General features: G+C 42.4%; 1 protein-coding gene and 1 pseudogene across 1 annotated transcript in view; both read right to left on the bottom strand.

The window, feature by feature from the left end:
- Positions 1–27,904, bottom strand: part of TPD52 (tumor protein D52) — a 140,321-nt gene extending 112,417 nt beyond the window's left edge. Inside the window, exon 1 of the mRNA XM_023517722.1 lies at positions 27,730–27,904. Within this exon, the coding sequence (XP_023373490.1) occupies positions 27,730–27,748 (19 nt within the window). The 5' untranslated portion in view covers positions 27,749–27,904. The remainder of the gene's footprint in view (positions 1–27,729) is intronic.
- Positions 314–464, bottom strand: LOC111728124 (annotated as a pseudogene).

Below are 27,904 nucleotides of genomic sequence, written 5' to 3'. Positions count from 1 at the left end.
CGTGGAAGACCTCCTTAGGTACCCAGTCCCATTCCTGATTGCAGAAACTGTGTGAGATAATACATCTTGGGTTTTTTATTAATAAGATGGTAAGTTTGGCGATAATACATTATGCAGCAATAGATACCAAGACAATCTCCGTATGATCTTGATCTTTAGCTGGAAAGTTCTTCCCAAAGCTATTAAAATTCTCCAAGTTGAGATACAAGGAAAATGGCTTATTCTTTATGAAAATGACTCAGAATCTCACTCACCAGGACTACTTTCACCTTTCTCTTAATTCAAATTGCATGGGTCAGTCTTTTTTTTTTTTTAATTTTCAGTCTCTGTATTTACTGCCAAAAATTACCAATGCCAGCTATCTTTCAAGTCATCATAGTGGGGTATTGGGAAATGTTTTCAACTAGCAATAACCATGCCTCAGATAAACCTCACGGGCTATAATACTGCCACTGAGCAAGGCTGTGTTGGTCAGTCTTTAAACAGTGGTGATATTCTGTCATAGGCTGCAGCTAAAGCTCGCCCACCTGCATCCCACACTAGCCATGAGCTCCCTAAGGCACAGCTACCTAACTCATATCAGAGAGTCTCACGCATCCCATACCACAGGAATAACTGGGAGTAATACGATAGGATGTGAAGTTAGAGTTGGGCTGATCCGCAGAAATAAAGACTTGATTAACTATGGTGAGACCTTCACTAGTCAGGAACCTCATCTGGAAAATGAAGAGGGTCAGAAAATAAGGGAAGAAAAAAGGTCAATCAGACTGGTCCTAGGCAGAACTCAAGCTTCCCTGCCCTGCCCGCACACTTTCCTATAAAAAGCGTAGAGCAGGAGGAATGATTTACAGAAATATTGTCTTGATGACAATGCTAACTATTGTGCCCAGAATCCAGCAAGAGCTAGGGCCTCTCTACACGTGTGTATCCTCACGTGTACACAGGTATGCAGAGGTGAGGGGAAGGCAAGTAGTTCCACAGCAACACCCTCCAAGTCAGCTCTTGTCTTCAAGCAGCTAGTGGTAGTGGCCACAGAGCATGAACTTCGGAATCAAACCCTGGGTGTCTGCATTCTGACTCCACGGGGAACCCTGTGAACTGGGCAGAAAGCATCCACTTCTTGGACCCTCAGATCTACCATCTGTAAATTACTACAAATTACTAAAACAGCTATGGAAAACACAAAATGAGATCCATCTAATTTACGTAAACCCACAGAACAGTGCTTGTCAAAGCATCCACTTCCTTTCTCGTCTGGAGCCAGCCCTCAAAAAGCGGTACCCAGAATGGGAAGGCCTAAGCCATCACATGGGGACACAAAGTCGTCATCTCTATATGCCTTTGTTGCTACAGATCCCAAAAGTGACTCTAGGGTTGGGAAGACAACCTTCAAACTCACTTACAGATTTTTACCTATGACCCTGATTAAAAGTTATACTTCTCTTTCATCAGAACTCATCAAAACCTAGCAGACACTACCCACAGGCAGGCTCATCTATAGTAGCTAACTCATATGCTAGCACCCCCCACCTCCTGTAGGTGCAGGAGCCACAGATTAGTTTCTTTTCCTTTTTCTCCTTCTTTTTTTTTTTTTTTTGTTTAAGACAAAGCCTCAAGCTATCCCCCTGGGTAGAGTGCCATGGCATCACAGCCCACAGCAACCTCCAACTCCTGGGCACAAGAGTCTCCTGCTTCTAACTGCCTCCCAAGTAGCTGGGACTACAGACACCCACCACAACGCACGGCCATTTTTTGGTTGCAGCTGTCATTGTTGTTTGACAGGCCAGGGCTGAATTCAAACCCACCAGCTCAGTTGTATGTGGCTGGCGCGTTAGCCACTTGAGCCTCCTTTTTTTTTTTTTTTTGAAGAGGTTAAGTGTCACTCTGTCGCCAGGGTGGAGTGCAATGAAGTGATCACAGCTCACTGGAGCTTCAAACTCCTGAGCTCAAGCTACCCTTTCATCTCAGCCTCCTGAGTGGCTCCAAATACACTCCGCTTTGAATTCATTTCCTTTTGTTTTTTCTTAAAACTTCATGATTTAACATAATGGTTATCACTTTAAAGGCAATCAACTAATCAATCAACCAAAAATTATCATTTCTCTTTTTCTACTCTTCAAAGTTTTATTTCACTAACTTCAGGTCAAATTTCCACAACTGTCTTCTGGTCAATTTATTATCCCTGGGCGGCGCCTGTGGCTCAAAGGAGTAGGGCACCGGCCCCATATGCTGGAGGTGGCAGGTTCAAACCGAACCCTGGCCAGAAATTGCAAAAAAAAAAAAAAAAAGAGAGAGAGAGAGAGAGATTTCAATTTATTATCTCTGTTTGGCTTCCCAAAATGATAGTACCAATAGATTGTAGGGTAGGGAGAAAAGACCACTTTCAGAAGCATTGCATTTACTCATCTTCCACAGGGCAATGGAGTTGAGTATCTGATTGTTCAACAAAGCAAAGCTTTAATAACACCCAGGGGGGCAGATGGGCAAACCAGACTTGGAGACACACTTCCATTTGTCAAAGTCAAGCCAGAGAAAACCTCCTTCACACAGATATAAAAGGCTGATGTTCATCTTTTCTTTTTCTAAATCACAACATTCTTCTTTTAATTCTCATATCATGCAGTTTCTTAAGTGCTTCCTTTAGTCTGTCTCCTGTGATGGCACAGGTAGGCTGCAAACGCCAAGGTGGGGGGATGAATGCAGTTCGCCCACTGGTAACAGTTTCTCAGTCTCTCAAGTCTGGTTTGCTAGCAACTCTAAGTACAGGGACTGCCTGATCTTCTGATATCCTAGCTATTTTTTGAAGTTCAATTTGGCTTCTTGCATCCTTTCAACATCACCAAAGTCCCCGACAAACACAACACCAGCTGTGCATCTGGCATGTGACTTCCACAGTGGTCTTCATCTCTCCTGACCTCCTACATCCCAGAAGTGAAAAGTGACTATTTTCATATGGGAATCCCATGGTTACCTTAATTTTCTCAGTGTTAAATCCTTTGGTAGGTACAGCATTTACAAACTGATTGAAATGCAGACTGCATAAAGCAGTTCTTTTTCCAATACAGTCCAAACCCAGAATAACAATGTGGAAGAATTGAAGCAAAGGCAGGGCTGGACAGAAGTCTGGTCTGACAGTCCAGGCCCCATTTCCAGCTGCAAATAAGTGTCCCAAATTGAAATACTTCTTCTTATTGCTATAGAATGTCTTTTCCTAGGTGATCAGCTATAAGCCTCCGAAATAACTGTCTTTCCCTTACCCAGACTCAAATCTCTCTCTCAGTCACTTGGAAGCCTCACTGATACCTATTCATGGGCACCAGTGAGGCCTGCAAGGTAAAGGGACACAAGACACCCTTGCCAGGAGCACCGGACAGGTGCTGTAAGCCAGGCCGCCCTAATGCTGCTAGCCTGGTAGCTCCAAAACTTATCATTTCTATAACTTAACATGGCATAGTCCTACTTAGGACACTAAGAAAGAAGAAATAATGAAAAGTTGCTAAGGTTTGGACAGTTCCATTTCAACAGGAATTAAAATGTTTATTAAAATTCTAGAACATTCTACTATATTAGACACCAAAGGAAAGCAGCAAAATGCTTTTCATAAAAATGTTATTTATATTCTTGCAGCATTCATGAAATACAAAGGTCAACATTTTAAATAACTCCAAAAGTCATATTAGCTCCTTTGCTGGTTAATTTGTAAGGTGAAAACCATGTAAAAGGTTCCAAAATTTAAATTTTATACTATAGATTCTGTAAACAGCTTTTTAAAAATATTCAAGGTATAGTAAGAATCAACAAGAACATTCATGCTTCTTCAAATAAAAATAATCTTTCAGGCAAGGATTTTCTAATGTTTTATGAAATTGCACATATTATAATCTGTTCTTTGCCTACTAGAAGAATTTGACAATAATACTATAAACAATTAAGAAATAAATTAGATCTTCATTTTCCCAACATACAAGACTAGGGTTTTACAATAGGAAGCTATATTCTGACTAAAATAAAACAGTACTTTAAAAAATAATGAATAGTTAAAAATGTTAGACATATGTACACATATTACAATACGGAAGGCCATAAAGAAACTGATCAATACTCATCAGGCTGAGGTTAAATGACCTTTCCCTCTTGAAGGGCCTGTCTTTGTCACATAGCTGAGACAGCACCTGCCCTCCATAGCAACTGCACTAAGCCCTCCAGCACCAGGGAGGAAAGGCCTGGAATGTCTCCTCTTACAGTAAATATTTATTAGATTTCAGAGCAGTGCTCGTCTTAGGAAAGTTCATAGGAGGCACACACAACTCACAGGCCCCCATCTTTCCTTCTGAAATACTTTTTTGATCCAATTCACACTCAGAAAGCAAGTAACTTTGATTCTTTAGGTGTTAGACTGTCCCTTTCAAGTGGCTTCTTGTGCCCATTTTTTACATGGCATTTGTCCATTTTGACCAAATTTAAGGATTATTTAAACGTTGAGGTCAACCCTATCCCCTTAGCACCTTATCTAGTAAATTGTAACTACAAAAGAGACTCTAATAAAGCACAGCATCTATTAAGAACCTAATAAGCCCCTTACATCTTGGTTGAATGGAAAGAAATTAAAATTGTAATGAGTTACTCTGTGGGTTACTTTTTAATTTGTTTTTACACACCACATGAGGTTCAAAATGAGCAACTAACTCAGGCTCAGCTGAAGCATTCCTGGAGAGACGGGTATCTAAGAAGCCCTGGTGCTAAACTCATAACAAATTTTGTTATCACTGAACAGAGTATTTCCACAACCCAAAGCACAAGTTGGAAAAACAGGTAAAGAATATTAAGTTTTTCTTACAAGAGAAACGATTTCTTTGCTCTATTCTGCCATGTCTGAACAGCTAAGTAAGAAAGAAGACTCTCCTGGGAAACTCAAAGATTCAATAGCAATCTTGTTTAAGCCCTGCTGTGGCCAGAGCTGATGAATCTATGTAAAGGCTTTGATATCAAGTCATGTTTGAGTAGCCATGGCAGTTGCACACAAAAAGTTAAGTACATTTTCGTGGGAAAGTCATCTGTGTGCTATCAAGAAGCTGGATTACCAGGGAGCTCCCTGCTTCCATGTATCCAGGACACAGCTCGGTGCTGGGCACACAGCAGGTACTCCAGGGGTGGGAGTGAGTGACCATGAGAGCATGTGGTCGGGAGAGGTGCATGTTCCAGCCCATCCCCACACCCAGCAGTCACTGAGACAGGCACACCACCAACCGTATGACAAACCAGGAAGCCAATGTGGACATGGAATCTTTTACTCATGAAATGACCAAATTTCTCTGTCACCTACAGCAATTTTAGACTGCATCACCATTTTCACTTATCTGAGGCAAAAGGAGGGGGAATAAGATCAATTTTCCTGAAACTAAACCTTAAAGTAATCCTCTTCATACTGAGATAATGTTTTTCCTGATTTGGGGGTGAGGGGAGGAGAAGGGTTAAAATCTCACATTTATGAAAACATGGTCAATTTTTGTTGGCTAGTTTCAGTGCCTTGGCAAAACAAGGAGTTGACAACCCACTGTAAACTCTCCCCATGCCTAATCTGAATTTTATCATTCCATGAAACACAAGTTAGAAATGGTAGTGGTAGGACATACCCCCAGGTGCCCTGCTACAACTTACCTATGACCACAGCCCCCCTTTAACACCTGCCCAACTCACCTAACACACATCACTGCCCAGGACAGAACAGAAAAAGATGACACCCTGGGTTAGGATGCAGAGAATGCTACATGTGGTTATCCACATGTGAAGTCTGACTTGTGGGGGAAAAATATATACAATAGAAAAGTCTAGGACTAACTTCCCATAAAAAAATACATTTGGACCTACAGCTCCTAGAAGTTTACCTAAGTGAGCCATGTTCACTGAGAGAGATGCTTAGTCATCAGGTGTGCTGCTAGAGGTAAGAGACAGTTATACAGCACTGTGTACTGTGTTAGGAAGTCTGCAAAAGATTTAGATAAACCTTTCAGCAGTTCAAAGCCCATCTCAGGTTGAATTTATAAAGGATCCTATGAGGTCTGATGTGGTGGCTCACACCTATAATCCCAGCACTCTGGAGGCCAAGGTGGGAGGAACACTTGAACCCAGGAGTTTAAAGTTACAGGTGAGCTATGACACTCTAGCCCACCCGACAGAGCAAGACTGAAAAAAGGCAGGGTCCAGTGAGCACATTTTATGACTTTCCTAGCAACCTGGTTTAGCCCTAGCTTAGGAGTAGAATATGCAAACTCCTCAAAGCTGGATATCAATGCAGCGAGCATCCCAGTCAGAGCACCATTATCTGTTTAAAAAGAAAAATAGAGAAACAAAAATGCACATGCTTAGCAATTTCACTTCTCCATCCTACCGCAGACAAATACATACTTCAGGATGTTCAATGTGGCACTCATTTATAATAGTTAACAAGAAAATACTAGAAAGAACCAATGTCCACTTTAGAAGCTGAAAGGCATTTATACCCTGGAACACTACGTAGCTGTTAAAAAGAATGAGATGGGTGGCATCTGTGAGCATGGTGCTGGCCACATATGCCGGAGGTGGCAGGTTCAAACCCAGCCCCAGCCAAAAACTGCAAAAAAAGAATGAGATGATCAGGCAGTGCCTGTGGCTCAGTGAGTAGGGCGCCAGCCCCATATACTGAGGGTGGCAGGTTCAAACCTGGCCCCGGCCAAACTGCAAGAAAAAAATAGCCAGGAGTTGTGGAGGGAGCCTGTAGTCCCAACTACTCAGGAGGTGGAGGCAAGAGAATCACCTAAGCCCAAGAGCTGGAGGTTGCTGTGAGCTGTGACGCCACAGCCCTCTACCGAGGGCGACAGAGACTGTCTCTCTAAAAAAAAAAGAGAGAGAGAGATTATCAGTATGTACTAGCACAGAAATCTCTCTGGGACACAGAGCTGATGAAAAGCACAGAAACACATAACATGATAGCATTTGCTTTTTTAAAAGGCACATTAAAAAATCAATTTTCTATAGTGTTCCTAAATGTGATCCTTAAAACTGCAGTGTCAGCGTCACCTGGAAACTTACTAAAAATGCAAATCTTCAGGCCTCACCTGAGATCTACTGACTCAGAACAGTGAGGGTGGAGTCAGCAATCTGTTTTAACAAGCCCTCTGTGGGCTCATTCTAACCATCTTGAAAACCCCTGGTCTACACTGGCAGGCATACAAATCACTAAAAATGCTTGGACAGGATTCACACCAAAAAACATGCCTCAACAACTATCTTTAGCTATATTCTTTTGTCTTTTTTAAAATTTAACACAGAGAATATACTCATGCATTACTCGTATAAATTAAAAGTAACTTTCTGTAGATACTTCAGGGGCCAAGGAGGAGCCTCAGGAGATAGTTAACCATGCAGCGGAAGTGAAGGCAAAGACGATGGAATGGGAGACTGAGGTGCCCTAGTTGCTGCTCAAACACTGGAGGTCACAGAAAGCATGAAAAACAAGTCCAGTCGGAATTTTACTCCAGAACTCTCCAGAGAGTTCAGCTGGTCTCACTGGTCTCTCCCATGGGGAGGGGGCATGACAAATAGTTGACTCGAGTCGGAAGGACAGCTAGCTACCCAAGGATGAAAAAGAACAAACAATGCAGCCCTTGTCTGAGAAGAGCAAGACTTTTATAATGTCTTTTGTTGTCCTGTTTTGTTGATTCTTCAGCACACACTGCAGCCTCCAGCCCAGCTCCCAGCCTCCACTGTCGTCCTTACATTTGCTGAAGCAAAGATGACAAGAAAGGGAACTTTGAGATCTAAGTAACAAGCCTCAGTGAGGACAGGTAGCCACTGTCCCAAGTCTAAACCCTGATCAAGCCCCTTCAAGGTAGTGAGGCCTGGAAACACCACATGTGTACACACACACACATACACACACACACACCCCCTCCACTTTATTTCCCAGTGACATCAGAGTCAGAAGTGAAATCCACCATCACTTCCAGTATTCATAGTAAGTGCTACAATTGCAGTCAGGAATTCACTTTAAAATAGGTTACAAAAACCTATGAGTCTAGGGTGGCGCCTGTGGCTCAAAGGAGTAGGGCGCTGGCCCCACGTACCGGGGGTGGTGGGTTCAAACTCAGCCCCAATGAGAAACTGCAAAAAAAAAATATATATATGTGTGTGTGTGTGTGTATATATATATATATATATATATATGAGTCTAAAATAAGATTAACTATATATTTTTTTTTTTTTGAGACAGAGCCTCAAGCTGTCCCCCTGGGCAGAGTGCCGTGGCATTACAGCTCACAGCAACCTCCAACTCCTGGGCTCAAGCGAGTCTCCTGCCTCCGCCTCCCAAGTAGCTGGGACCACAGGCGCCCGCCACAACGCCCGGCTATTTTTTGGTTGCAGCCATCATTGTTGTTTGGTGGGTCCGGGCTGGGGATTCGAACCCGCCACCTCAGGTGTACGTGGCTGGCGCCTTAGCCGGTTGAGCTATAGGCACCGAGCCAAGATTAACTATATTTGATTTTCATTTGAGCGATGTCCATAAAAACTAAACTATTAATTTCCCTACCATCGCTGTACGTCACATTGTAAACCAGGGATTAAAAAAATAAGTGGTATTATTTCATCTAAAAAATTACAAGTTTTCTACTTGTAAATATTTTTAAACCGAAAGTTTAATTTGATGTGCAAAGAGTATGGCATCACCCCAACACATACCATACAAGAATTTTAACATCGAAAACAGCCTCGATATCCTTCCTTAACCAAACAACAAAAGATCGAGTGAAAGTTTCACTCACAATTGTTAACAAGTACTCTTCAGACTTCACTGAAGAGAAAAAGGTAATCCTCACTCCTGGGTTTTGGGAATGTCAGCTACTCTTGATTTCAAGCTTTATTCCCTTGGATACTGGGAGGTCATAATAACCCACTTATTTGATACAAGCAAAACCCATGCTCAAAGTTACAGCAGAAGGACAAAGAAACAGTTGGCATGCCATTCAACTTTCTGGGCCACACTTCTCCATTGTATAGAGAAAAATAATTCCTTTTTTTAACCTGAAAGCAAACACAGCTCTTCTCAAATCCCAGCCAATTTTTTTCTTCCCTTTAACAAGGCCACATTTTTAGCTGTTATCTATTAAGAAGCTTAAGCTCTTTACTCAAAGAAGATGAAGCAAAAAGTATTACAGCCTGACCTAACAGAAATATCCAATTATTAAAAAAAAAAATTGCCGCCATGGGAAAAAGTAGTGAGGATGTACTTATACTTTACATCTAAAGAGAACAAACTTAAAAACAGCATAAGTGATTTTTAAGGTTTGTTAAAAAGAAATTATGCAGTTTGGGCCGGGGCTGGGTTTGAACCCACCACCTCCAGCATATGGGGCGGGTGCCCTACTCCTTGGAGCCAAGGGCACCACCCCAAACAGAAATTATGAAAGGCCACTATTTCAGGACTGAGCTCCTATACTACACCCCAAGAGACCAAATTAAACCAAACCAGTCACTCATGCTGAATGCCATATCACCAAATAAATGCCACATCACCAAATGGAAACATTAAAGAAGAACCCCAAATAGACTAGTTTTTCCTGGAAACAGGAGAGTCCAACCTGCATGAGTCAGTACAAGAAAATCCACTCTCTGTCAGCCGCTGGCAAGAAAGTAACCAGGAGTAACACGACACTAACCAATCAACTTCTTTCCATTGTTCCATTTCCTTGTCCCCACTTCACAAAACCCAATGGTTCCACCAGTGCCCAGTGGGAGCTCTCACTCTTTTATAAAATAAAGGCTGCCCCATCCATGAATCACCAGTAAAAGCCAATTAGATCTATAACTAAATTTGTTGAAATTTTGTCTTTTGTCAAGTGTAAGATAAATCACAGGATCATTCTGTAACTCATTCCTAAATGAGTTAGGAAGCGAGATAAAAGAAAGCCACTGGATGTAACTGCTCTTTGGCCATACTGTCAGAGGAGGCCTACGCACTTCCTGGTAAGCAGCTTTGATATAAATAAGAGCCCTGCACTTCTGTCACTTCGAAAATAGAATACTGCAACCCTGGGAAGCCAACACCCAGGCTTTCGAGGCACCTTCTAGAACAGACATTTCTGAATAGCCAAAAAATGTTATAGCAACATGGTATAACAACCATGTTTTTGTGGTAGCAAAAACAACCATCAAGCCTGCCTTTACCTCTCCACACCCCCACCCACCCACCTCTGGAGCAGGTGAATCCTGAACGTTTTTTCTCAGAAGAAAAGAGCTGATCCAGGAGATAAGGGGCCAGCCATAGCCACAGGAGGATGAGCCAGGCCAGCCCACAGCAGAGACTTAGAATCACCTGGGCAGAAGCAAACTCCGCCCCCAGCACCAAGAGGAGGTAGGAAGCAGTGTTGTGAAGACACCCTTCCTCATCACCCACCCCACAAAAAAAAAGCACCTGCTACGTTTAATACACAAAACTGGGACTGGTAAATCCAGCTCCAAAGAACATCTCCCACGTGAAAGACGTCAGGCCCACACAGGTCTCGGGTTCCCTTTAAAGAGAGGAAACCAGGCAGGCCTGCCAACGACAGCAACCTGTGCTTCCAGCAGACGCTAAGAACCTGCACTGACCTGACAGGCTGTGTGCAGGGGAGGACAGTAAGGGAGGGGCGACAAATACTAGAGAATAAAGAAAATGAGGTCTGCACCTTACTTTTTACTTTCATTAGAATGTTTCTGATAACATTTGTCCCTTAATTTGTATGTACATTCAAAGAAAGAAGGACTCCTGGACACTAACATGAAACATGGGAGAAGGGCCCTAAGGCTGTTAAGGTCACTAGGTCTGTAACTGAAAAGAAATACTGTATTGCTTTGTCTTCATACATGTTTCTCCACTAAGGCAATGTACAACGTATGCGGGGGGGGGGGAGTGATACAGATTTACTTCAAAGCATAGAAAAATACTAAATAAACTGCGTACAGCTGCTTTGACCATGCACTGCCCAGTAACAGGAGGAAGTTAATGGTGCCACAGTTGCTTCCAAGAAGGTAAGACCTGCCCACAGTTGCTTCCAAGAAAGTAAGACCTGCCCACTGGCTTCCTTGGAAGAAGTAGTGGTGCTCCGCCGTGGGATGAAAAACTATTCCCTCAAAGGGAGTTATACCACCGTGGAGGGGAGAAGAGGACAGAAAACTTCCTTTCCAGCACTTTCCACATCCTATGATTGCCTTCTCCCCTCTCCTGGATCACAGGTACATTTTTTCCCCCAAAACAGCAACAGTAAAACCTTCTTTTTTCTTTTGGCTACATTGTCATCCTAACTTTTTTTTTTGTTTATTTTCAGACAGAGTCTCACTTTGTCACCTTCGGTAGAGTGCCAGGACATCACAGCTCACAGCAACCTCAAACTCTTGTGCATAAGCGATTCTCTTGCCTCAGCCTCCCAAGTAGCTGGGACTACAGGCACCTGCCACAATGCCCGGATATTTTTTTTTTTTGTAATTGTCATTGTTGTTTGGCAGGCCTGGTCTGAGTTTGAACCCACCACGTCTGGTATATATGGCTGGTGCCCTAGCTCCTGAGTTACAGGCGCTGAGCCCTGGCATCATGGTTAACTCAATAATGCAATGGCAAAATTCCTCACATTTAAGGCCTGGTACTATTAAATAAGCCGGCTCCACTCTGGTAAATTTATATCTGCAACAAACTCATTTAAGATCTCAGTACATTCCTGAGAGAAGGTAAAACATTGCAGATAAACTCTGTGATCTTGGGTAGTTCCTTAAACTCTCTCATCAGTAAAACAGGAAAAGGAAGAACACAGCCAACTGCCCAGGGCTGATGTGAGGATCAAATAAGGCTCTCACTGCCCATCAGAGCCTGACCGCAGCCAGGTCCAGGGAACACTCCCTACGCGTTAGCACCCTCACCAAGTAAAATGCCTCCTTTTCTATGCAGTACTCGTGGAAAAGAACTAAGAATTTCAAACTCTTCAAAAGCTGAAAGGCCCAAGCCATCTCCACCTCTCCCTCCAAAGCAGCGATTTTCAACCTTCTTATCTCACAGCACTCCTGAACCTATAGTTAAACTTCCGCAGCACATTTAAATTACGTTAAGATAAAAAAAGAATAAAGAGCAGAAAAGAATATACTTACTTTGAACCTCTTTTGAAAATAATTTAATTAATGATCTTTAAAACTTTTCTCAGCACACCTAAGAACCCGTCACGGCACACCTGTTGAAAATCACTGCTCTAAAGAAAGGGTGAGCGGAACTGCCATTCGAAGAGGGGCACAATCACGTATTCTTTCTGTCCAGTGCACAAAATAAGGATTTGAGGTAGGCGTGTTAACAGGAAAACGAAGGCATAAAAAATTGTTTTAATTTTTTTTAAATTACATATTATCAAAAGCTAAAGGCTGACTGGGCAGACAGGTGTCTTGGTCAAAAGGAGCCTGAGGGTCAGAGAGGTGGGGGGCCCTGGTATCCTACAGGAATGTAGAGGAGGCTGCTGGGGCCTTCCCTGTGCTCTGAGCACAGGCAGGGCTCTCAGGAGCTGAAGCCCTCACTGGTGGCCAATGTGTAGAGACCAAGCTAGATGTGACACTATGACACAGGTTCACATCCCAGGATGGCACCAGATTAGAACCAAAAATTACTCACTGTCTGCCATTAATTGAGAAAGAAAAAGCAAGTTTCCTCTTTTTTCTACCCTTTCATCTTTTGTGAGACATAATCTTGCTCTGTCACCGAGGCTAGAGAGCAATGGCATCATCATAGCTCACTGTAACCTCAAGCTCCTGGGCTCAAGCTATCCTCCTACCTGAACCTCCCAAGTAGGTGGGACTATAGGTACCTACCAAAACCTAGTTAATTTTTCTATTTTTGCATAGACAGAGTCTCACTCTTACCCAGGATGGTCTCTAACTCCTGCCCTCAAGCAATTCTTGTGCCTCAGCCTCCCAAAGTGCTAGGATTACAGGAACAAGCCATCACACCTGGCCCCTCTTCACCTTCTTATAAGTTTTTAAAATTATAATACCCTAGGCTCGGCACCTGTGGCTCAAGTGGCTAAGGCACCAGCCACATACACCCAGGGTGGCGGGTTCGAATCTAGCCCGGGCCCACCAAACAACAATGACGGCTGCAACCAAAAAAGAGCCAGGCATTGGGGCGGGCGCCTGTGGTCCCAGCTACTTGGGAGGCTGAGGCAGGAGACTCGCTTGAGCCCAAGAGTTGGAGGTTGCTGTGAGCTGTGATGCCATGGCACTCTACCCAGGAGGACAGCTTGAGGCTCTGTCTCAAAAAATAAAAAATAAAAAATAAAATAAATAAATAAAAAATAAAAATAATAATACCCTTAAATCAATAGAAGGGAATGATACTATAGCCAAGAAATGTTTCTCCTTGGCATAGAATTTATACAGAGAGACTCAAATTGTTAAACTAATAGAGGATTATGTTATTTTAGTTTATAATTAATAATTTTAAATGTTTCCACTAAGCTTTGAATCATGACACAAATGCACATACAAAAAAACTCAAATTACCTTTGAAATAGTAATGAAATGAATTAATATTAAACAAACAGGAAATCCATTTCAGGGTTTTTTTCCTATTACTCCTGCAGATAAAAAAAATAGGACACACAAACTATAAAGGCTGTCTGGAAAGCATCCAGCCATTTTATATGAAAAGTACATATATGAAAAGTACAATGGGAGGATCCTGCCTAGACAGCCTCAGATATTGAACAAATCCATGAAGTTCATTCTGAAAATGCAAAACTAAAAGCATGACGACAAAAATGCTTCAGTTCCATTTTATGGCCCCAAATGAAGAATGATAAAAAGAGAAAGCAAAAAAGGAAATTCAGTGAAGAAAAAAGACAGAAAAAGAGAGAGAGGCTAAGAGAAAGAGAAAAAGCAAAGCTAGGAGACAGAAATTCTGAGAGAAATGAACACACATAGAGGAAAACAAGGAAACAGACTGACGGGTGTTTTGAGGTTCTGTTGCCCTTTGGACCACAGAAAATTCACAGTCATCAAGTACACTTTGAAAAGTCAGCTGCTTCATCAGACTTCCCTGCTTTTCCAGTGTATATCATAATGACAGTTGCCATCATGAAAGGAAGAATTTGTCATCTGCAGTGACCACAGCCCAGAGCAGAGCACACCAGGGAAGACAAGGCTCTTGGGACTGACGTCCTCTCTTGAGAGCCTAAAAAAAATAATAATAAGGAAGTTCGGGAAGGGAATATAACGCGGAGGAGAATAAGTTTTTAAAGCAAGAGAAATCTGTCATATTATCTTTAATATTGGTCAAAATCTCTATTGAATCCCTGAAGCAATGGACAATAGCAATCCATTTAAAATCGCCAGGAGAAGAGGACTTGGCAGAGAGGTTTCTCTTTCAAAAATGACCTGAAGAAAAGAGCTGACCAACCTTCAGGTTGGGGAAAACACTACTCTGAAATCAAAATTATTTCTCAAAAGTACCAGAAGCTGCAAAAAATCAATTCTGGCACCAAGACACTTCATGATGAACTCAGAACTTCAGGTTTGTGACTGGGTGCAGTGGCTCAGACCTGTAATCCTGGCACTCTGGAGGGTCAGAGTGGCCAAGGCAGGAGGATCGCTTGAACTCAGGAGTTTGAGACCAGCCTGAGCAAGAGCAAGACCGTCTCTACTAAAAAATAGAAAAACTAGCTGGGCACGCTGGTGGGCACCTGGAGTCTCAGCTACTTGGGAGACTGAGGCAAGAGGATTCCTTGATCCTAAGTGTTTGAGGTTGCTGTGAGAGATAATGTTGCCACGGCACTCTATTCTGTCTCAAAAAAACAACTTCAGCTTTGCCCTGAGAACTCATTCCTCAAAATTGAACAATCACAGCATTGCTACAATTTCACCTAAATATCACCTCTAAGCTAAATTGCTTCTCTGGCTAGCATACCACCCAGGAAGAGAATAATACTTTCATTCTGCAAATATTTATTAAGTACTTGTTCTCTGTAAGAATGTTACACATTAAAGTGAATTATCGCTTATAGACTTGAGCTCCTTTAAGGTCAAACTCTGTGATATCACTATTAAAATGCATTTTGCATCAAAACATCATAACCAAAACTGGTAGCAAATCCATTATTCTCCCTCAACACTGCTTTCTTTTTTCACTTTACAAAAACATACAAATGCAAAAGTACTCATTCTCTTCACTTTAGAACATAAAAACAACACTCCATGCAGGTAATCACCATCATGTAATTCAAATTTCCCTTCAAAACACCCCCTAGGTTGCCTCCCCTTACCATACCGACAGACCTGAATACACACACCAGCCCTCCCATTCTCCTTGACCACATTCAATCCATGGAGCTTGAATCCTTCAGCATTATCCACGACAGGGCGACCTCACCAAAGCCAGTTTCTACTCTTCCCTTCATCCTACTCAGCACCTCCATACCCTTTGAAAATCTAACTCCTTGTTTCTCAATGTGTATCTTTCTTTTCCCAATCCAAAAGAGTGGCAATCCATTCTTGCTTCTCTGTTTGTTCTACTTTCTTTCCTAGACCATCTCAACAATGAAATAGCTTCAAATATCACCCATGCTAAGGTCTCCCAAACCTTGATATCCTGTCCAGCTTTCTCTCCTAGAGGTCCATATTTCACCCCCGAACCTATCCAGAAAGACATCCCACAAGATGGTTTTAAACCATGTGCACAGGCCTCTCATCAGACTCCCCAAAGTCAATGTAAAGAGGAACTCCTACAAGCAATGAGGTGAAAACATCAAGTAACATACAAAGGAAAAAGTCACCAGACTAATAGCAGACGTCATAACAGACACATCTCAAGCCAGAAAGAAAAGGGTCTATCTTTAGTCTCCTCACCACAGCATAAATGTCAACCAAGAATTTTACAAAACTAAGTTTCCTAAATGAAGGAGAAATAAAGTCTTTCCCAGACAAGCACACACCAAGGGGATCTGTCACCACTAGACATCCCATACAAGAAATGCTTAAAAGAACAAAACGACTGATACTCATGAGGGTAAAAATATCCAAAAGTTTAAATTCACAGCTCTTATAAAACAGTAACACAAGGGAGAGAACAAACAAACAAGAGAACAAAATGATGACCAGAACAGTATCCCATATATCAATACTAACATTAAATATGAATGCTCTTAATGCTGCCCTTAAGAGATACAGATCGCCTAAATGGATAAAAAAATAAAACACAAATATATGCTGTCTCCAAGAAACCTATGTAACTCATAAAGATTCTCAGATTCAAGGTAGAAGAATAAAAAAAAAATGTATTCCATACCAGCCGGGTGCAGTGGCTCATAACTGTAATCTTAGCACTCTGGGAGGTCGAGGCAGAAGAATAACTTGAGGTCAGGAGTTTAAGGCCAAACTGAGCAAGAGCAAACCCCACCTGAACTAAAAATGGAAAAATTAGCTGGGTGTGGCAGTGCATGCCAATAGTCCCCACTATTCAGGAGGCCGGGGCAGGAAGATCTACTTGAGCCCAGGAGTTCAAGGCTACAGTGAGCTAGCGTGGCACCTCTGCACTCTAGCCAGGGTGACAGACTGAGACCATCTCAAAAAAAAAATTTTTTTCCCCAAAAAGCTTAAGTAGCTACTCTTAAATCAGATAAAATAGACTCTAAGTCAACAATCATTTTTAAAAAAGACAAAGATCATCATTACATAAAAATAAACACTGAACATAAATAGAACACTAGAAGAGTGGATTAACAGATATTTATAGAACATTCTATCCCAAAACCGCAGAATATACATTTTTCTCATTAGCACATGGGACATTTTTCAAGACAGATCATATATTAGGCCCTAAAACAAGTCTCATCAAATTTAGAAAAACTGAGATCACATCACGTATCTTCTCAGACAACAGTGGAATAGAACTAGAAATGAATTCCAAGAGGAACTCTCAAAACTAAAAAGAATGGAAATTAAACAAACTACTGCTGAACAATCCATGGGTTACGGACAAAATCATAACAGAAACTGAACAATTTTTCAAATTGTACAACAAAAGTGACCCAACTGTTAAAAATCTATGGAATACAAAAACAAAAACAAAAAAAAACAGCGCTAAGAGGAAAGTTCATAGCCTTAAATGTTTCCAACAAAAAGACAGAAAGATCACAAATTCAAATCTGAAAGTTACACCTCAAGGAAATACTAAACAAAATGGGGCCAGGTGGGTGGCTCATGCCTGTAATCCTAGCACTTCGGGAGGCCAAGATGGGTAGATTGCTTGAGCTCAGAAGTTTGAGACCATCCTGAGCAAGAGCAAGACCCCATCTCTAAAAATAGCGGGTGTTGTGGCAGACACCTGTAGTACTACCTACTTGGGAGGCTGAGACCAGGGAATCACCTGAGCCCAGGAATTTGAGGTTGCAGTGAGCTATGATGCCACATTACTCTATAGAGGGAGGGAGAGAAGGAGGGAAGGAAGGAGGGAGAGAAGGGAGGAAGGAAAGGAGGGAGGGAGGGAGGAAGAAACTAAACAAAATGGAAAACAAAACAAAACGAAAAAGACAAAAGATCAATGAAACAAATAGTTGGTTCTTTGAAAAAGGAAAATCAATAGACCACTAGCTGGATTAACCAGAAATAGAAAAGAAAGGACTCAAATAAGCTCAATAAGAAATGAAAAAGGAGACATTACAACTGATACCACAGAAACACAAAATATCATCTGACTACTGTGAAAACCTCTACTCATACAAACTAGAAAATCTAGAGAAAATGAATAAATTCCTGGAAAAACATAATTTCCCAAGCCTGAATCAGGCAGAAATAGAGACCAATTGTGAGACTGAAAAAGTAATAAAAAATCTCCCAACAAAAAAAGGCTCAATCCAGACAGGTTCATAACCAAATTCTACCAAACCTACAAAGAACTGGCACCCATTCTACTCAAACTATTCCAGTAACACTGAAAAGGAGGACATCCTCCCCAGCTCATTCTCTGAAGCCAATTTTACCTTGACACAAAAGTCAGCAAAAGACACAACAAAAAAGGAAAACTGCAGACCAATATCCCTTAAGAACATAGATACAAAACACCTCAACAAAATACTAGCAAACCAAATTCAATAGCATAACAAAAAGACAATCCACCATGATGAGGGAGGCTTCAACCCGGGATCAAGGACGGTTCAATATACATAAATAAATAAATGTGATTCACCACATAAACAGAAGTTAAAAACAATGACCACATGACCATTTTAATGGATTCAGGAAAAGCATTCAATTAAATCCAGCACTCACTCCTGATAAAAACCCTTAACAAACTAAGCTTAAAAGGAACATACCTCCAAATAATAAAAGCTATATATGACAAACCCACAGCCAACATCATAATGAATGGGAAAAATTGAAATCATTCCCCATAAGAAATGGAACAAGGGGGCCCACTGTCACCACTTCTAGTCAACACTGTACTAAAAGTCCTAGCAAAGCCATCAAGCAAGAGAAAGGAATAAAGGTCATCCAAACCAAGAAAGATAAAGTCAAACTATCCCTGCTTGCTGATGATATGATCTCGTATCTATACAACCCTAAAGATTCGGCTTGGCACCCCATAGCTCAGTGAGCAGGATGCCTGCCACATACACCAAGGCTGGCAGGTTCAAGCCTGGCCCAGGCCTGCTAAACAACAATGACAACTGCAACCAAAAAAATAGCCAGGCATTATGGCGGGCACCTGCAGTCCCAGCTACTCGGGAGGCTGAGGCAAGAGAATCACTTAAGCCCAAGAGTTTGCTGTGAGCTGTGAGGCCACAGCACTCTATTGAGGGTGACATAGTAAGACTCTGTGTCAAAAAACCAAACAAAAACAAACAAACAAAAACCCTAAAGATTCCACTTAAAGACTCCCAGAATTGATAAATTCAGCAAAACCTCAAGGTACAAAATCAATGCACACAAATCAGTGGCATTTTTATATCAGTCAGACTGAGAGTCAAATCAATGCAAAACTAACAAACAAAAAGTGCACGTATTTATTGATACTCTTCCCACCAAAATGTGGTCTAATTTCCCTCTTCTTGAATATGGACTAGCTTTTGTGACATATTTCTAACTACAATAATAAGATAGAAGTGACACCTTGTGACTTTCGAGACCAGGTCATACAAAGCCACACAGTTTGCAGCTGCATCTCTTAGGAGCCCTGAGCTAACAAGGAAGAAGTCTGGGCACCCTGAGGCTGCATGCCGGAGACCAGGCAGAGACAACTGCCCAAGGAGCCTCAGCTGCTGAGACTTATCAGCGTCAACAGCCCATCACATGAGCAAGCCTTCAGATTTCTAAAACTGAACACCCATACACTGACCACCTGCTCATCCCTTGCCGAATACAACCCCAATTCCTGATCTTCACACACACAATCCTTTACACTCCCCTAGGGATCATCTCCAGCCCCAAGGAATTTTTGAAGATTCACAAATAGTTTTTTGCCCTTTCACACCTCTGCACTCTTTCACAAGATGAGTCTTCTTACTAAAGCCCTTTCCTCACCCTTCCTTCTCTCATCACTTACAAAAATTCCTACTTAGCTTTTGTCTTAATCAGTCCAGGCTGCTAAAATGCCACAGACTGGTTAGTTTAAACATTTACTTCTCCACTCGGCGCCAGCCAAATACACCTGAGCTGGTGGGTTTGAATCCAGCCCAGGCCCACCAAACAACAATGATGGCTGCAACCAAAAAATAGCCAGGCGTTGTGGCAGGCGCCTATAGTCCTAGCTACTTGAGAGGCAGAGAAAGGAGAATCGCTTGACCCTGGGAGTTGAAGGTTGCTGTTTGCTGTGATGCCATAGCACTCTACCCCAGGTGACAGCTTAAGGCTCTGTCTCAAAAATAAACAAAAACAAAAAAACATTTACTTCTCACAGCTCTGGAGGATGAAGTTTCTTTTGAGATCAAGGTGCCAGCTAATTCTGTTCCTGAGGGCCCCTTCCCCAATTTGCAGATAGCTGCTGCTAGGGTCTGAATGCTGGCGCCCCACCCCGAAATTCATATGTTGGAACCTAATGCCCAATGCGGTAGTATTAAGAGGTGGGGCATTTAAGAGGTGATGAGGGTCATTTAAGTCACATATATCTATAATCAACTGATTTTTGACAAAAATGCCAAGAACACTCATTGGGGAAAGGACAATCTCTTCAATAAATGGTGCTGGAAAAACTGGATATTCAGTCTCAGAAAAATGAAACTACATTAAAAGAGATGGAGACTTTACATCTTTTGTATTAACCTGGATTGAGTTGGAACACATTCTTCTTAGTAAAGCATCACAAGAATGAATAACAAAGAATCCAGTGGACTCAATTCTAATATGAAGGCTATAGGTGACTTAATACATGGCGGGGGGTAGTGGACTGAGGGAATAGGGTGTGGGAAGGAGGGAGGAAGGTAGGGGGCTACAGTGTATGGCACACCTCTTGGGGGCAGGACACAATTATAAGAGGGAATTTACCTAACAAATGCAATCAGTGTACCCCAATTCTTTGTACCCTCAATGAATCCCAAACAATAAAAAAAGAAAAATGAAACTAGACTCCCACCTCTCACCCTATATAAAAAATCAACTCAAAATGAATCAAAGTTCTAAATGTAAGAGTCCGAACTATAGAACTACTAGAAGAAAACATAGGGGAAATGTTTCAGGACATTGGTCTGGGCAAAGATTTTTAAGACCGCAAAGCACTGTCAACAAAAGCAGAAATAAACAAATAGGATTATATTAAACTACAAAGCTGCTGCTGCACAGTAAAGAAAACACAGAGTGAAAAGGTAACCTACGAAATGGGAGAAAAGGGTGGTGTCTGTGGGTCAGTGGGTAGGGCACCAGCCCCATATATCGAGCATGGAGGGTTCGAACCCAGTCCTGGCCAAACTGCAACAATAACAAAAAAAAACTATCTCCAAAATGGGAGAAAATATTTTCAAACCACAGTAGAACCTCCATTGTTGTCCATATCCTTCCTCTGACCACCTCCTTAAGTTGACCTAATTTTTTCACAGACCAGACATGCACCACATGTACTAAGGCCTAATTCCTTATGTCAAACACCTCTGTATGTTAACCAGTTTGTTACAGTCCCTTGGGTGGTCAATTTATAGATGTTCTACTTTATCTATCTGACAGGGATTGATTAATACCCAGCATATACAAGGAACTCAAACATCTCAACAGCAAAAAAAAAAATCCAATGAAAAAGTAGACAAATGGCCCAAACAGACATTTCTCAAAAAAAAAAGACAAGCAAATGGCCAGCAAATATATGAAAATTGTTCAATACCATTAATCATCAAGGCAACCCAAATCAAAACCACAAAGAGGCTACTGTCTCATCTCACCTCTGCACGGCTATTACTAGAAAAACAAAAAGTGACAAATGCTGGTGAGGATGCAGAGAAAAGAGAACTCTCATATACTGTTAGTGGGAATGTAAACTAGCAAACTACAGAGAAGAGGATGGAGATTTCTCCAAAAACTACAACTAGAACTCACATATGAGCAAGCAAACCCACTACTGGGCACTTACCCAAAGGAAAGGAAATCGGTATATGGAAGAGACATCTGCACCCCCACGTTTACTACAGTACCCTTCACGATAGCTAAAATACAGAAGCAACCTAGGTGCCTAACGATGAATAACCAGATTAAGAAAGTGTGGTATATATACAAAATGGAATGCTATTCAGCCATTAAAAAAATGAAATCCTGTCCCTCACAGCAACAAGGCTGGAACCAGAGGACATCGTGTCAAGTGAAATAAGCCAGAACAGAAAGTCAAACATCACATCACACGTTGTTGGGCGGTGCCTGTGGCTCAGTAGGGCGCTGGTCCCATATACCAAGGGTGGCAGGTTCGAGCCCAGCCCCAGCCAAACTGCAACCAAAAAAATAGCTGGGCGTTGTGGCAGGTGCCTGTGGTCCCAGCTACTCAGGAGGCTGAGGCAAGAGAATCATCTAAGCCCAGGAGTTGGAAGTTGCTGTGAGATGTGATGCCACAACACTCCACCAAGGGTAATAGCGTGAGACTCTGTCTCTTAAAAAAAAAAAAAAAGTGCCTTGCAAACATCACATGTTGTTACTTTTATGTAGAAGCAAAAAAAGTTGATCTCATAGAAATAAAAAGTAGAAATTTTCTCTAGGAGTAGGCTGCTCAAAAAGAAAAAAGTACAACAGAGGGTGCTAGAGGCTGGGAAGGCGCTAACGGGGAGACATTTGTTAAAGGATACAAAATTACAGCAAGATAAAAGGAATAAGTTCTAGAGTTCTATAGCAGAGGGTCCTCACCTTTTTGGCACAAGGGACCAGTTTTATGGAAGACGATTTTTCCATGGAAGGAGTGAGGGGGTTGCAGGGTGGAGCGCAGGCAGTGATGCAGTGACAGGGAATGGGGGAATGGTGCCCCTGGAAATACAAATGAAGCTGGTGGCTGCCCACCACTCATCTCCTGCTGTGTGCCAGTTCCTCAGTTTCAAGGAAGATAATTTTTCCAAAGACAATTTTTCCATGGAGGTAGGGGGACGGAGGCAGGGGAAGTGGTGGAGCTCTGTGGCCCAGCTCCTACTGGGGACCACAGTTCTATACCACCGTAATATGACGATAGTTAGCAACAAAATATAGTCTCAAATAGCTACAAATAGGATAGTGAATATTTCCAGCACAAAGAAATGATAAATGGGTCAGCACCTATGGCTCAGTGAGTAGGGCACTGGCCTCATATACAGAGGGTGGTAGGCCGGAACCCAGCCCCAGCCAAATTGCAACAAAAAATAGCGGGGCATTGTGGCAGGCACCTGTAGTCCCAGCTACTTGGGAGGCTGAGGCAAGAGAATCACCTAAGCCCAAAGGCTGGAGGTTGCTGTGAGCTGTGATGCCATTGCACTCTACTGAGAGTGACAAAGTGAAACTCTGTCTAAAAAAAAAAAAAGAAAAAGGCTCAGCACCTGCGGCTCAAGTGGCTAAGGCACCAGCCACATACACCTAAGGTGGTGGGTTCGAATCCAGCCCAGGCCCACCAAAAACAACAATGACGGCTGCAACCAAAAAAAAAAAAAAAAAATAGCCAGGCGTTGTGGCAGGCACCTGTGGTCCCAGCTACTTGGGAGGCTGAGGCAGGAGACTCGCTTGAGCCCAGGAGTTGGAGGCTGCTGTGAGCACTCTACCCAGGGGGATAGCTTGAGGCTCTGTCTCAAAAAAAAAAAAAAAAAGAATGAAAGAAAAAGAAATGGTAAATGTTTGCAATGATAAATATGCTAATTACCCTGATCAGATCAGGGAAACATCACTATGTACCCCCTTAAATATGTACAATTATTATATGTCAATTTAAAAAATAAAGTAAAAACACTTGGTGCCTATAGCTCAGTGGCTAGGGTGCCAGCCACATACAGTGGAGTTGGTAGGTTCAGACCCAGCCCAGGCCTGCCAAACAACAATGACAACTACAACCAAAATACAGCCAGGCATTGTGGCAGGCGCCTGTTCCCAGCTACATAGGAGGTTGAGGAAAGAGAATCATTTAAGCCCAAGAGTTGGAGGCTGCTGTGAGCTGTGATGCCACAGAACTCTACTGAGGGCAACATAATGAGACTCCGTCTCAAAAAAAAAAAATTAAAAATAAAAAAAGGGAAATTACAAAATGGGATATTCAGTAAGAAATTATTGTGTGATTTGTTTAAAAGGATAGATATATGAACAGGTGTAAATCAATATGTTAATTACGATTTTTTTCCAAAGGAGAATTACGAGTGATTTTATTTCCTTTTTCTACATCTATATTTCTAATTTTTAAAAAATGAACAACTATTCTTAGGCACCAAGAAGCATTTTTACATTCTAACTTTTTTTCAGCCTCCACCAAATATTAAAATCCCTTAATCATTTGGACATTTTTCTAATAAAAATACGTTACTAAAAGTACGGTTTCAGTACGGCTGGTACCCACTCAGTTTAAATAAAATTTGAGAATGTCTCAGAAGAGAAATCTTTACAGTAATCAACAATGAAAGCAACAATAATCAACCCGGAAAGGAAAACGAAATAATCTTTGCCTAGGACAAAAGGCCCAGTTACACTGAAGGTTAGGGAGTTGAGTGCCCTTTTTTGTTTTGAACTGTGAGTGTATTTGTTTTTATTGCATGCATAGATTATGGTTTTGAGAGCCTGCTAAAAGCTCACAGCCTCTCCTACCACTCAGCTTTTTCCCCTAGAGACTAGGCGGGCTGCTGCATAAAAATAAATGCAGGAAGTGAAGAAGAGCTGACAAAGACATTAGCACCATATGGAAATCGAGACACTGATGACCAAATAAATTACTCCTACCCAGAGACTTGCCAGCGGACCTCAAAACTGTAACCAATCTTCTCTACATTTGCTTTACTTTTAAATAAATGACATCCCACATTTTTCTTTCTAAGGTAAAATTACAGTACTGAATCTATAATAGTGACATGTTATTGTGCTACTACTCTGTTTGAATCCGGACCCTCTCCCTAGTTTTTTGGCCCCAGCAACCTTTCCTCTTCCTCTAAAAATATGTGTGTTTTCATTCAAAGTAGTAAAATGCTAGGTGACGGTTACTTTGCCATAATAGTGCTAAACTAAAGTTGACTCACATGAGAGCGCTCAGCATAAATATTTATTCAGCCCCATTAGAAGTAGACAGGAGGGTTTTTTTTTTAACCAATGTATGCTCTAGTTAGCACGCACTGCTCTTTGAAAGTAGGAAATACCACACACATTAAATATGCTGTGCTGAGCTTAATGCTTAGAAACTCTTGAAAGGCATGGTGCAATTCAACATATTTAAATCACTTGACGTTTACTGAACTCTCAATATAAGCAGGGTATTATGTGCCAGGTCTGGGTAGAAGACCAAGTACAAAAATCGGAGTATCTCGCCCTGATAATACCAGCATTAGAATACGTGATAAACTCTGTGCTCATTTTTAAACTTTATAGCTCTGTTAAACAAAATCAGTAGCAAGGAATAGATTTTGACAACTTTATATAAGAAGGTTTAAGAGACATTTCAATAGAGAAATGAACTGAAGACAAGAGGTAGGCTATTTATTTTTGCATCTACGGTTGTCTTGGTGTTTTATTAAGGGACAAATGGAAGAAAACTCGATGCATGTAAAAAAAAAATAAAGTTGAACAAATCCTACAAGTTTCTGATTGGCTTTAAATACCTGTAAAAAATCGTAATTCAAGAAGACAGTCCCCAAGTATAAACCTTATTTCAGCAACACAGATGCTACTGAACATCAGGTTTAAAAAGCCCCAGTTCCACTCTTTTTCACTTTAAGACAGGAATCTCACCAGATTCACCAAGCTAATTCAAAACCTTGTCCGTGAACTTACCCTTTAAGCTCAACACAGCTTTAGCAGCAACTGTCTTTACCTAGCCACAGAGTTCCGCATCTTGAGAATAGGGGGACGGATGGGGGAAGAACAGGTGAAAATGGGAAAGAGAATAACTTGGGAGGGACATAGAGGTTCCAGGGGCAGGAACCTGCTCTGGAGTGCTTTTCCCTTTCATCTAAGGCAGTTAACAAACATTTCTGAGCCCCTGCTGTGTACCTGGGAACATAAAGATGAAAAGGCAGATATAAGAGTTTAGAAGCAAAAGTGCAAGGAAAAGCCTCGTGGTTCCAACACAGCAAAGCTCCAGATTAAATCAGCTGACCTTCCCAAAGCAGATGATTCCTCTTCCATGCTTAGCAGAGTCCTCCATGTTGAGAGGGTGGATTTCCCTGGCCCACAAGCCAGGACAATTAAAAACAAGACTAACATGACTAACATAACCCAACCAAAGAAAACATCTGAAATTATAGACACAAAAAGACTCATAAGCCAAAGAACTGACATAATATGTCTCAGAAGTAGACACTTCAGTAAAAAGAAAAAGTCCTATAGAAACCACATAAAAAATATATTAGCAAACTGGAATACCGAAGTGGTATCTACCCAAACTAGAACACAAAATTTATTAAAACTAGTCACTCTATTCACCTAAATCAAACACAGCTATTCAGTCTACTTTGACAGGTACCAAACAGTTATTCTAAAAACATAATTATGTTAAAAATGACGATGTAGACTTGGCGCCTGGAGCTCAGTGGCTAGGGCGCCAGTCACATGTACTGGAGTTCATGGCTTCGAATCCAGCCCAGGCCTGCCAAACAATAATGACAACTACAACCAAAAAATAGCTGGGCCAAGTTTTGGCAGGCGCCTGTAGCCGCAGCTGTTTGGGAGGCTGAGTCAGGAGAATCACTGAAGCCCAAGAGTTTAGGGTTGCTGTGAGCTGTGATGCCAGAGCACTCTACTCAGGGTGACAGCTTGAGACTTTGTCTCAAAAATAAAAAGACAATGTAAAACAGATTAGTATGCAAATATGCATGTACACTTTTGCCCTCCCATCCCCACTTTAAAAACCTGGCCCACATTAAGAAGCTTCTACTACAATGTAATGTGTATGTGAATGTATGCATAAAGTACATCGTAGACAATGTTTATAAGCACTCAGGTTTTAAGTGTTTATAAGCATGCATATGTTAAGTAAGAAATTAATTTGAAGGGTGGGGAAAGAGGAAGGGTTGAAAGGCTCCAGAAAGTCCTTATCAAAAGTAAAATACGAAATAGTACATACGGAATTTAGTTTCATTTACATAAAAATTCACACATAAGGCAACATGGGAGGGGGGAGTAAAACATGGTTAACTTTGTGTCAGGGCTCAAAACAGGAGTGATGCCCATCCTCAGCCCCAATGTTGTCTTGTTATCCTTTTTAAAGCATCCCACACCTATCTGTGTTAGAGTCATCGGTTTGTCAGCAGCAGAGATCTCTAGGATGAAGCAATATTTAAATCTGAAAACCGTGCCCTACTGTTACTACCTCTCAATGATTTTCTATTAAGGGCAATTTTATTTGAGTTACTGTCTGAAGAGAGGAGTGCGGCCAAAGCTATGGTGAATTAGACCATGGGTTTTGGGGTTTATTCTTAACGGGTAAAAGAATATGAAACACTCCGTCCCCACAAATAAACCCATAGACACCACCATTCGGTGCCACTTGGTATGTTAAACATGTGCGTCCAAAACCGTCGCCATAAGATCAAAAGCCACCAAAAACCCGTCTTAACTTAGAAGAGGGCAGAAAGTCTTAACATTGGGGTGCGGCGGGGGGTCATGTTCCCATGACGAAGATCGAAGGCGATCCAGTGTCCTCAGTTTCTCGGTTCCTGTCACTTAGACGAGCTAGTTGTACTGCACTCCAGCCGCGGCTTTCCGTACCCAAAGCCCAAAGCGCATCACGACTGTAGCCCCAGCTCTGCACGCCTGGCGCCAGCCCCTACGGCCCTTCGCCGCCTCCCAGAACCTCCTCTGTCTCTCTCTGTCTCTCTCTGTCTCTCTCTGTCTCTCTCTGTCTCTGTCTCTTGACACACACACTCACACCCGGGCGCGCGCGGCCCCATCTGCCAGCTCCGGCCGCCGGAGCCGCTCCCTCCAGCTCGGCCGCCCCGGGATTCCGGATCTGGATCCGGGAGACGCAACTTGCCGCCCGGGCCCGGGAGGCCCGGCACCTGCTCGGGCTCCCGGCCGCAGCAGCCCCGCGCAGAGCCCAGCGCGCCCCGAAGCCGCGGCGCCCGCGGGGCCCGCCCTCACCTTGCTCGCTGTGCTCCATGGCTCCCGCCCGCCGCCTCGCGTCCTCTGCGCCTCCGCCGCCCGCAGCCGTCCCAGCTCGGATCGCCCGCCGCGCCGCGCCGCCCCAAGCTCCTCCTCGCCTCCGCCGGCGACTCCCGCGAAGTCCCCACCCCCAGAGGCGTCGGACGCGGCGGCG

This window comes from Otolemur garnettii, unplaced genomic scaffold (genome assembly GCF_000181295.1).
Source record: "Otolemur garnettii isolate 467f Iridium unplaced genomic scaffold, OtoGar3 scaffold00004, whole genome shotgun sequence".
In the NCBI taxonomy this organism is placed as follows: domain Eukaryota; kingdom Metazoa; phylum Chordata; class Mammalia; order Primates; family Galagidae; genus Otolemur; species Otolemur garnettii.
This window is presented reverse-complemented; position numbering and strand designations above follow the sequence as displayed.